The 12,344-nt window shown below is 47.3% G+C and overlaps 1 protein-coding gene across 1 annotated transcript; it reads right to left on the bottom strand.

Annotated features, from left to right (window-relative positions):
- Positions 1 to 6,178: 6,178 nt before the first annotated feature.
- On the bottom strand, positions 6,179 to 11,512 carry LOC123017451 (fatty acid-binding protein, liver). The gene is made up of 4 exons (XM_044418799.1): positions 11,367 to 11,512; positions 9,580 to 9,752; positions 8,223 to 8,312; positions 6,179 to 6,295 (listed from the first exon to the last, which is right to left on the bottom strand). Exons 1-4 carry the CDS (start codon positions 11,431 to 11,433, stop codon positions 6,245 to 6,247), a joined length of 381 nt encoding a protein of 126 aa, XP_044274734.1. The 5' UTR covers positions 11,434 to 11,512; the 3' UTR covers positions 6,179 to 6,244.
- Between the last annotated feature and the right edge of the window lie 832 nt (positions 11,513 to 12,344).

The raw sequence follows: 12,344 nt of genomic DNA, 5'->3' as shown, positions 1-12,344 counted from the left end.
TCTGTCTATATAAGGTTGCCCTCTTAAATGCTCACTAGGAAAGCATTTTGCACATGCGCATAATATTTCTGTTCTGACGTTACACTGAACCAATTGTTCCTATTGATGCACAAATCAATAGGTAGATTTTTCATTGATTAAATCATGCAATCATTGACACATAACCAGGCCCGAGGAAAACCCTGTTTTCCAGAAATCAGCATGTGCACATCCTTGAAATGTAGCTGACACCGACCATTCCAGAAAAAGCTAGTGTGCACCTGACAGATAACAGCAATTCAAACAAAGGGCAATTCACACCAGCCCAGACCATCCTCTTCCTCTTCTATGTAGTAGAACCTCATCCTCCCCCCTCCTTTGGAGCATCTACTTTTGGAGTATCACACTATTGCAACTTTTTACTTCCGTAACCTTGTTGTAAACCATCCCGAGATGCCAGTAATGGGATGGTCTACAAAAGCTATAAATGAATGAATAATAAATAAATGAATAATATACTGGAAAGAGCTAACTGTGTTATGTGCAACCCTTTAATGATCAATGTATAAATGGGCCAGCTGAAGACCATCTGGAGTGATTCGTTGATAGCTGGTTATTCCTGAGAAGAAATCCTTTATTTATTTATTTATTTATTTAGTACACTTATAGCTGCGTACCTTGTCCTTAAGAGGGAGTGCAACCCCATTCAGGACAAGGTCAAGGTCCCCTTCCCCGAAGCCTGATCCACCCACCAACAGGACCTCCGTCTTCTCTGGATTGAGCTTCAGTTTATTGACCCTCATCCAGCCCATTACCTCGGCCAGGCACGGGTTCAGTACATCCACTGCCTCACCTGGATTGGTTGAAAACGAGAGGTAGAGCTTTAAATGAAAACCTTCCTCTGTTGTGTATTTTAGGCATGTTCACACCAGAACATTTTGCTCAATGCTATTCAAGGGAAATGTACTCTGCATGTGCTCAGAGACAGTTTTCTTATGCAGCCACTTTTCAAAAATTGGAAGTGTACCACCTTTAAAAACAGAAGCTGGAAATGCTTTGTGGGGGGGACACTCCACATACGCTCAGAAGCACTTAAACTGCCTTTCAGTCACCAGTGCTTTTCAACTCTGACTTTAAATATATCAGCTTGCAAACACAGAGAGGTGATTAATACAAAAATAATATGTAAGGAATCTGTCTTCATTGGTTTCTCTGAACAAAACCTATAGTGCTTGTTGCTCTCACATTGCAAGCACCTGCTTGCAGAAATACAAATGCTGCTATTAACTCCCACAAGGGTATTATGCCAGAGTTATTTTTGTCATACTTTAAAAGCACAAGGGAAGCAAGCTCCCACTATTAAATAAAGCACTCTGGATAGGAAATATCCTGTATGCGCAAAAAATTGTAATTTTTTGCTCATATACCTCCAAGACACTTAACATCATTGTTTCCTGAGACCTCCAGGAGATTCAGTGCTCCAAGTGGAAGATCTGGGACTCCAGCCCTGCCCTGTCTCTGGCCACTCTCAGCTCACGTGGGGCAACAGTCATGAATTGCTTCCCACAAAGAAGAAATGTAGGACTTTTCTGCCTTTGGAAATGATTGGAATGGCTCTCAACTCTGACACCTTACTCTGGACAAAGGGGAGGGTGAGGGTGACAATTTTGTATATATGCCCTATTTTTATGTTTAATACAGTCATTAACTGTTCATACATGTCAACAGGTTGTATTATAATTTCCCTGAATGTTGATTTAAACAATTATCATTTTTTCCATGTTATCAGAGTTTAGTTCATCTTTATGACCCTTTAGAGGCTTCCACTATTTTCGTAATTTCCAAGTTTGTAGACAAGTAAAATGGTAATACAGAAACTAATTGTTTTGCTGGTGATTGTTGAAAATCCAGATGCTGCTTTGTTCCGAGGCTCAGAAAGGGCAGCGGACCAAGGGTAACACTGGTCCATGTACTGCAATTGTTTGTGTGTCAAGGAGGGAAAAAATAAATATACAATTCAAAACACCTACTGCTGATTAAATAGCAACAACTTATTTTTAACTCAGCAATTTTTGAGGAGAAGCAGTCTATATGTGTAATGACATGTCTGAATTGTAGTATTATTTGCCTTAAAGGACAATAGCAATTCTTAACTTGCCTCAATGCCAATTTTCAGAGGAGAGGGCTAAACCAGCTGTTAGTTAGGGCACTAGAAGAGAGTTTTAGGTATGCCTCACTCCTGGTATTCCCTGATTATGTTTTCTGTGAAAGAAGCCTTCATTTGTGCCAAGACTCAGCTCTAGAACAATGTCTGAGTGTCCACTAAGCAAGAAAAATGATGAATGTCTGAACAAATGCAGAATGCCTCTTCACCTAATAAAGCCATAGACTAAAAAGTATGAACCTTCTTGCTCCAATCCTGCTATTTTCTTCTTAGCAGGACTGGAGCAATTCACAGGTACTGGTCAAAACCAAAAAAGAAATCCAGAGCTGTATCATCACTGTATCTTGTCATAACCTCAGTACCACCACCGTAAGCAAAATAAAAGCAAGTATTCTGATTCTTAAATTCTCTCTCTTTTAGTTTATCTTACCAGTGCAAGTACCATTTTATAGTTGTTCTCTCCATATTTCATGCTTGTGATAGAGGGCAGGCCTGGAGCTGAGAGTGACTTATGACAATCCTGCTCTGTAGTCTAGTGTTATTCTTCCCACAGTAAAGCCGAGAGATTTATACCTCCTGGCTGTAGTATTCACTGGGTTTTTTTTCCTCAGCATGTGTGTGTTTAGGATATGTACAAAGAAAGCTACTGTATAACAATTAGGGATGTTTTAAAATGCCGCACAGGAAAATATAAACTCGCACACAAACCTACAGTGACATACCCCGAGGGTCCAACTGGTTTTCCTAGCTGTATAGTGTGCAGCTTTGCCTAACCTTCCTTCATGCCGTCCTTCTTTGTAAATATTAGAGTAATGGTCTGTTGCCCTGATCCGTGTGTACCAGGAAGGGAAGGCGAAGCCTCCTCCTCAGCATGCCCTTGTGCTCCCCATCGTACGGTGAGCCAGCGTGGAGGGGAGAGTATAGGACCGGGCACCTGGAAGATCTGGGCTCTAGTTCCAGTACCCACTTGTCAATGTAGTTCACTGGGTGACTGGGCAGTGACTCATTCGCAGCCCAACCTACCTCACAGGGTTGTTGTATGAGGATAACATGGAGCTCTGCAGGCCACTTTTGAGTTTCTAAAGAGCAGTCAGCATTGATCTCCTCTAGGACTGACCAATTTGATCGCCTTGCGGTCCAAGGGACTCGCAGGAGTCTCCCCCAGCACCACAATTCAAAGGCCTCAATTCTTCAGCGCTCAGCCTTCCTTATGGTTCAACTTTCACAGCCATACATCGCAACTGGAATAATCATGGCCTTGACTATACGCACTTTTGTTGGCAGGGTGATGTCTCTGCTTTTTAGTGTGCTATCTAGATTTGCCATAGCTTTCCTCCCCAGGAGCAAGCGCCTTTTGATTTCTTGCCTGCAGTCACTGTGATCTGACTTACATACAAATTCGACTTAAGGACCTTCTCAGGCACAGAATTTGTCCGTCGCTGGGGGACTGCCTGTGTAGGGGGAAGGCTTCAGCTCTTCAGCACATTTTGCCCTCCTCGGCAAGAAGCACAATAGCGCTTCTCCTGGCTGCTGCCTCTGCTCTGTACATGCGGCGTCCAGGGAGATTGACAGCACCAGGCAGAGGGGGGCCAATCACGGTCAGAAAATAGTTTCCCTAAACTGAAATGTCGATAAATTCAAATATAGCACAGCTTGTTTAAACAAGTTGTGATGGCAATAAAGGACTTCGATGCATCACTGAGATATGTGCAGGTGGGAAGACTGGGGTGGGGAGTTACAACTCTCTCACCTTCCCCCGCACCCTTTTCTCTGAAAAGGCTGGCTCTTGAGACTTGAGAAGAAACTTGAGACTTGACTCAAATATTTCTTGCAGTGGCTTGAGACTGGGCTTGGACTTGAAAGTAAGACTTGTACTTGACTGCCATACTCCAGATGAGGCCTAACCTGTGCTGAGTTAAAGGGAACTAGCACTTCACAGGATTTGGAAGGGATGCTTCTGTTAATGCAGGCCAAAATGGCATTTGCCCCTGTTGCTGCCACATCACATTGGTGGCTCATATTTGGCTTGTTATCTGCAACAGAGTGTTGCAGATAACACAACTCCAAACAGAATGTGGACAAGTTCAACACAGACAAACATGCGCATGTATCAACATGGACTCAGTTGCAGGCTGCAGCCATTGCGTATCTGGGTTTGCAATGTGTTTCATGAACCAAAAAATGTGTTTGACGGCATGTGTACAGATTTGAAAATGTATGTCTTGAAAAATGTGCACAAGCATGCTTCAATCAATGGGTGAAAATGTGTACAGAAACGGTGCATAATGGATGCATATATTTGAAAAAAACGCACGCAGAACTGTGTGTGAATTTTTGTACAAATAGGAAAAAAAGGTCTATGAGTCAGCATGAACTTCCGTGTGGAACTGAGGGGCTTTCCACTTGCATATTCCAGATTTAGACTGGCCTTGTACACATTTTCTCTAATGAAACCATTTTCTCTGATTCGAGTTATGGTGAAAAAGGCATCGGGATGATGCATCCTTAGAAACATGGCCAGGCCGTGGGGAATTGTATCCCTACATATCCAGAGAGCACCAGAGTGCAGAAGACTAGTTGCCAAGCGTGTTCTTTGACGTGGACGCTCCTAGCGGCGAGATAACAGCCTGAGCCTTGGCAGAGCAATGCGGGGAGCAGCTCTGCCCGCTCCTGCTCTCTGAACTCCGAGTATGAACGCCTGGTGAAGCCGTCCTTTGAGCGCTGGTGGCCAGTGCTGTATCCGTGCCGAGTGGCATGTATTGCTTGTCAATGGAGGCCAGTGCAGGGAGCGATTAAGTGGAAGCAGACCCTGCCCTGGAAAGGCATCCGATTTGCAAAGGCATTTCTGACGCAGGCATTTTGTTTCCAGGGTGCATGGACTTCTGCCCAGCCTGACTGGTCAGACGATGGTGTGGTTCCCTGGGAAGTGTGACTGCCCCACTCCATCCGCCCAGCCTCACCAGGCATCCCAGCAGCCCTCACAAGTGAGATCTCGGCCCTTTCCCTCGTCTTACATATGGACCATGGCAGCCCCTCCTGATTTGTCCACTGCAGTCCTCCTCCTCCCGAGTATACCCGCACACCTGCAGTGCTCCCCAGCCACTCCAGCCTCCACAGAGATGTTTCTTAAATGAAAATAAGCAGGCTTGCCCTGATTTCCCCTTTTCCCTCCAGAAATTCTTGCACTGCCTCCCTTGTTTCTGAACATGAACAGGAAGATGGGAACAACACTTGGCCAATGGAAATAAAATTAGCAACGATGTGTCTGTTGCTAAGGTGATGAGGGCAATAGAGATCAAAGGCTAGAATCAGTTACTTTTGTGGCTGCTCTTGCCAGGAGACTCTATGGTATATCTTTATTAACTGAGGTAAAATGGCAGTCCTAGGTCTGGACAACCAGAGAAACTGCACTGAAGTGCAGAAAGCTGAGAGCAGACTCTCTTAGTCTAATTCTCGCCACAGTTTCAGAAAACTCATCCCTCCATGCAGGAAATGGGGAACAAGGTCCAGACAACACAACACACCCACAATAGGAAGATTTCACCATGGCTTCTTGTGTTGTGTGAGCACAACCGGTAAACGGCTTATGTGCAAAGCAATAGATACTAAGATTTTCCTGAAAATGGAGCCAAAATACAGAGGACTCCCACTTGTAGATCAGTCACCCCTGGTAATGCATTTTTGAGTCCTGCTACATTTTGTTTTATCTAGTGAGGATTTTCTGGGCGCCTTCACAAAACTACAATTCCCAAAGCCCTTTCTCAGTTGAGAGGCAGTGTGCTGTAGCAGTTAGGGTGTGAGACAGGGTCTCTTTTGAGAGATGGACTACTAGGCTTTACAGTTCACTGAGTGACTTTGAGCCGGTCACTCTCGGCCTGACTAACCTCACATCAAGGACACAATGACTGCCCTGCAAGAGGCCAAAAGGCATGACATGGTGTTGAATAAATGCATGCATTTCAGGCCCCGAGGCAGCAGCAACGCTCTGCGCTTTCTTTGATGTAGCAGCAAAGGACAGACAATGAAAGATCAATGTTGGACACGGCACACTTTATTTCGCAAACATTAAAACATCTAGAGCAAACTGCTGCCTTTGGCTTTCTAAATTTTCCTGCTTCTTCTGGTGAACCTTGCTGTGCCAGATGTTATGGTCTGCGGGAAGATAATTTGGAAGCAGTCATGAACTAGTGGGTGAAAACCATCTCTAAGAAGCATGAAACACTGCTTGTTGCACCAAGGCCAAAACTTTGCCAATGTACTCTCGGTAGCAGGTTGATTCGCTACTGATGTGGGTAATTTAATTATTTCATTAGCTAATGACACTCTCTGAGGGTATACATGCAAAATTTCAAATAAGTGTGATAATTAGTTCCCTAGTGATCCTCAGTGAAAGACGACCATGATGACTGACGCGACAAAGTTGAAGAAAATGGAGCACTGCGCTGTGATTAAGTTCCTTACAAAACAAGGAAAAAGTAAAAAAATCATTCACGAAGAGATGGTGGCCATTTACCAGGACTCTGCACCTTCATTATCTACTGTTCAAAAGTGGTCAAGTGAATTTAAAAGGGGCAGAGAAAACATTGAAGACGACCCTTGCTTGGGCGGGCCGGTTACTGGCACTACGAAAGAAGATGTGAAAAAAAATTGAGACACCTGTATTGGAAGATGCTCAAATAAAAATAAAAATGTTACCAGAGATGATACACCTATCCGTTGGTACCATATTTACTATTTTTCATGACCATCTTAACCTTTCAAAGGTCTGTGCAAGATGGGTGCCACAAATGCTCATGGTGCCTCAGAAACAAGTGCGAGTCGAGTGCTGCAGGGAATTTTTAGAGCTCTGTGGTGAAGTACTTTGAGTACTTTCGACCAGATTGTTACTGGAGATGAAACTTGGGTTCATCACTATGACCCTGAAAGTAAGCAGGAGTCCATGCAGTGGCATAAAAAAGGTGCTGACCCTCCAAAGAAATTCAAAGTCACTCCATCAGCCGGAGAAATCATGGCCGCAGTGTTTTGGGACTCAAAGGGAATTTTATTGATCAAGTACATGAAAAAAGGTGAAACCATAAACGCAGTATCTTATGCAACCTCTCTGCATAATTTAAGAGAAGCAATTAAAGAAAAAAGGCGGTGAAAACTGACCGCAGGTGTGTTGGTTCTTCACGACAATGCGTCCGTTCACACGGCGCGTGTTTGGAAGGCTGCTGTGTGAGACTGTGGTTTTGAAGAAATAAACCACCCACCCTATAGCCCGGACCTGGCCCCCAGTGACTACTACGTATTCTCGAATTTAAAAAAAGATCTTCGTGGAAAGCAATTTTTCGACGATGAAGAGCTCAAGGCGGCAATTAATGCACATTTTTTAGACAAGGAGGAAGGGTATTTTTTACAGGGAACTGAAAAGTTAATTTCTAGATGTAATAAGTGTATTGAAGTTATGGGGGATTACACTGAAAAATAAAAATTATTTCAATTTATTATTCCTTTTTCTTCATGCTGATACCGAGAATACATTGAACGCCCCTTGTAGGTTGGGAAAGCGAATGAGGCCGGTTGGTCCTGGGAGAGCAGAAGCAGTAGAGACAATCAAGGTCCTTGTGCATTATTGTGGCCTGTCTCCGTGGCCGTCAGGGAGCCGGGGCAGGTGCTTGCCCTGAGATTTCTAGCACCGAGTGACAATTCAGGGCTCCGCTTCCACCGGGCTGGGTCCTGCATCGGCTCCTCCAGAGCTGCCAATCTGGCCCTCTGAGGGTCCCTGGAAGGTTGTGCCCCTTCCCATCTCCACCCCTGCTCCCTGAAAATGGACTGCTCCGAAAACTAGGCTTTCGTGTAGCTGCCCCCCCTTTCTAAAGGTTAAAGGGTCATTCCTGGGACTCAGCTACTGCCAGTAAGAGCTCCAAGCTACCGTTGGCTGGTTGGTTGGTTTCTTGGGTTTTGCACTGGCCCCTCCCCCTTATCTTGGGCCCCATCCACCATGACGATGCGGCACCCGAGAGTTTCCCTGGGGTGGGACCAGGCTCTTGGACCGAAGGAGGTTCTGCACCCTTCCCTGGACACCTGCATCACTCACCTCGACCATCTCGTTGCCTATGATTTCCTGCTCGTGGACAAATTTGTCTGCTTTGGCGACCATCTTTCCATCCAGCAGGGTGACTGTGCACTGCAAACCAAGCCAAGATTGCATCCCTGAGCAGGGGCTGTGCCGGCGACCCAAGGCGAAGGGGCCGCCTGAATGGAGTCTGCAGGCACAGCGGTCAGCAGGAAGGCGCACTGCAGGCACCCTGCCAGCCACCCGGCCTTCCGACCCTCCTCCGGAGGGTGCGGTGGGCGACCCAAGGGAACCTGGCCTCGGGGAAGGGCTTCTCCCCAGAAGAAGACGGGCTGCCCTAGGAGGGGGGCAGTGGGATGCTTCCAGGGAATATTCACAGAGTCAGATCCAGATTGAAGCTGGAAAAGCTCCCCTCCTTCCAACCGCGGCCCCTCCAGCCCCCAGGGATGCGGGAGCCAGCAGGTACTAATGAATGGGGAAAGAGGGGTTCCCACAGTCCACAAAAGGGTCTTTTTTCTTTTGGAAGGTGGATCCTGGGTCCAACCCAAGGGCATGAGGAGATGCCCACCAGTTCCCTGGGTAGCCCAGATTTGCCCTGCTCTGAGCCAGTTCTACTGTCTCCTGGGAAGCTTGCATGGAAGCTGAGACAGGGGGCGCACATGTGTGCGAGCACATGCACACACGTGTGTGTGTGTGTGTGTGTGTGTGTGTGCGCGCGCGCGCGTGTGCTCTCTCATTCTCTCTCTTCCCCAACCTGGTGCCCTCCAGATATACTGGACTGCAACACCCTTTGATTCCCTGCCAGCTGCAGCAAGATGAAAAAGGCTTACAATCACTGTGAAAAGGGAGAAATAAGTTAGTCCTGGCCTGGTGTCCCCTGGGATGCTGTCTGGAGTACAGGCAGGGGAGAGGGTTAAAAAACCCAGTCCCAGAACGACCTGCCCATCCTTGCCTATTGCCAGGATGGGTTGGCCTGACATGCAAGCCCTAATACATAAAGGACAGACGGGCTGCGGATTTCTTAGACCTCAGGACTAAATGCAAAACAAAGCACACACCTCAGTCAGAGGGAGTCCTTTTGAACTTGGGGGTCGGGAAGTCATATCCCATTCCTTGGGCCCACCTGCCTGCAGCCACTTTTGGTGCCCAGTAGGAAGGGCAGCTCCTGGAATGCCTGACAAAGAGATTTTGCTTCTTCAGGAGCTTTGTGGACATTGCTGCTTCTCAGGGGTGGCCAGACACTGAAGTGCATTTGGAGACAGAAATTATGGGAGCTGTGGAAAGCCAGCTCAAGGTGGGGAAGGCCAACTGAAACCATGAGCCTTGAAGCTGCGAGCCCATGAGGCTGCTGCCCTGGCCGCCGCTGCTGGCTTGTTACCTTGACCTTCTTTCCGTCCATGGTGGTCATCTCTGCTTCCTTCCCCAGCGTGAATGTGTTGGTGACAGACTTGTTGGGCGTTTTGGACGTGATGACGAACGTGTTCCCAGTTTGGTGGATTTCGGTAATGGGCTTTATGTCTTTGGCAACCTTGATGATGTCCTCCGGCAAGGCTGAAGTGTGGAGCACCGGGGGGGTAGGCAAGAGAAAATAAAGCCATGCGTGGTCAGGCAACAGCCCAGTCAGACAAAATTCAGTGTCCATCTCGTCTTGTGGTGTCAAACCTGAGCTGGAGGGCTAAGCCCAGCTTGCTGAGGGGTCCCAAGCAGCCCCCTGTAGCTTTCTCAGTGGCCGCATTCCCTTCCCCCAGTCCTCAGACGGTTTCCTGGCTTCCCCGGCACCATTCCGAAAGATCGAAACACCTCTCCTTAGTTGCTCACACCCACATTTTCCCATGAAAATAAACCGGCACTTTTGCCATGTTGCCTTGCCCCTTCAGGTCTGCCCTTGTCCAGCACTGGAATGCCTCCTCTGAGAGCTTTAACAACATCAGAGCATAGGAAAGGCCCTGCTGGCTCAGACCTGAAGTCCATCCAGCCCAACACTCTGTCCACGGAGTGGCAAACCAGCCGCCCACAGGATCCCTCCAGCTGCAGGGCTGCCAGACCTCCTCCGGCCCAAGCTCCTCAGCAGCTGCTGTATACAGGGACACCCCCTCTGGTGACGGAGGGAGCACATGGCCAGCCAGGCCAGTAGCCACGGGGAGCCTCCGTCAGGAATCAGTCCAACCCCTTTCTAAAGCCACTGGCCATCACCTTCCCCCAGTGCAGTGAATGCCATAGTTTAGCTATACATTGTGGGAAGAAGCACTTCTTTTCTCTGCCTGAAACTTCCCACCAATCACCTTCATGAGATGATCTGGCTTTGAGTGGTGCTGAAATTTAACGAAGCCCTTGGGTTAGAAGGGGTTCAGCCTATCGAATCCACCTGCACCCGAAGCCATTTGAACAGGGGGCTGGCAATGATTGTAGCTCAGCTGCCTGCCATGCCAGGGTTAAGGCAGGCTGCTGCAGGACGAGCTTCCCTGGCCGTTTGGGCATGCTTGGCATTTTGAAAGACTATCATGGGCATTCTCACAAAATGGCCACCATGAGGGTGGGGCTTGCCGGCCTTTTAAGTGGCTGCAACAGCAGGCATTCTGGGTCACAAAACATTCATCTTGTAGAAAAGTAATCTGCCCAAGCATCAAAATCCCAGGCAGAGATGGGGAGACAAAAATCCGCCTGACACGTAGAGGTGGCGCTGGAGAACAGCTCCTCACTTTGAGGCAGGCTGGTGTCCCAGCTGAAGCAATAAAAATAAAAAATGAAGATATACAGTAAAAAATACCAGGTGAGTTCAGGTACCTAGTAGGCATGAACTGCATTAATGACCTCAGGCACTGCGTGGGCTTCATACACTATTTTATACTTCTGCTAATACACCTATTTTTCTATACCATTTTACCTGATACACACATTTTGCAAACTGTTCTACATTTTTCACTTTATTGTCACTGATATCCAATTTTTTTGCCTTCACCTTTTCCCTAAATACATGTGCCTGTCCTGACCGGATAGCTCTTTGCAAAATGTGGAGATCAGCACATTTGGTAGAGTAGCTACATTTCATTGTAGGTATTGCTCTGAAAGGTGAAATTCAGTAAGTTCACATTCAGGTGTGAATGGAATACATTTTTTCCCAGGCCTAAATTTCAGCCATTATGGCAAAATGGACAAGCCACTTACCAATCGCTCTCAGGAATTCTTCGTACTTCTCTTGGGCATAGACCTGCCATGTGCCGTTGAATGCCATCTCGGCAATGCAGGGGCAGAGCTGCCTGTGCTGGTGGGGAGGAAACGGGCCGTGCGGAGTCCTAACAGGGAGGTGCTACTTATAAAGAAGGGGATCCCATATCCAGCCCCGACCCTCACTGCAAATGATTGAACTGGCGGCAATCAATGATTAACCCTACACGTCTGCCTTATGGAAATAACCCTCTGTTTCTTGAGTTAGAGAAAACTGCAGCCGATTCTGCACAGGAATCGCCACTGCCAAGTTACATAGTCAAGATGCGGGGTTCAAATCAGGCATGAGCCACATGTGACTCTCAGGGGCACCCCCAGCTCTAGAGTGGCCCTGTGTGGATGACGATGGCCAAACATGCTGCAATTTGCCACTAAATGTCTGTGGAAAACAGCAAGGGAGGCAGGAGAGCAGCAAAATGAGTTCCCTTCAAAGTGCTTTTGCTGCCCACATGAGGTTATGTTGGTGTGGCAACAGCAGCGGGAATGTGGCCCTTGGGATTGATGTGGGAGTCGGGAGAACCTGGGGATACAAAACAGCCCTTGGTCCTGCCGAAATTGCACAGCTGGGCTGAAGAAATAGCAAAGGCAGAACGCCTTGGCATGTTTTCATTCCAAACATCATGGATGCACATTTCCTTCAGCGCAGGAGTGATTTTGTTGGCCTCTTCATCCTCCAAACAACCTTCTGATAGAATGAATGCATTGATAAATAATTGCATTCTGTAAAGGTCATAGCAATATAGCATCTACATGTTTGTTAATACAAAAACCAGAACTATGCAAGGCATGCAAATGGCTCTCCCCCAACCTGCTGCCCTCCAGTTTGAACTTCAGCTCCCTATATTCCAACCGACATGTCCAGCATTCAAGAATGTAAGGCATTGCGGTCCAAACATCTGGAAGAATCTGGGTCGGGGG

The sequence above is a fragment of the Varanus komodoensis genome, unplaced genomic scaffold (assembly GCF_004798865.1).
Source record: "Varanus komodoensis strain SLA01 unplaced genomic scaffold, ASM479886v1 scaffold93, whole genome shotgun sequence".
NCBI classification, from domain to species: domain Eukaryota; kingdom Metazoa; phylum Chordata; class Lepidosauria; order Squamata; family Varanidae; genus Varanus; species Varanus komodoensis.
The sequence above is the reverse complement of the archived record's forward strand: the minus strand, read 5'-3'. Positions and strand labels throughout refer to the sequence as shown.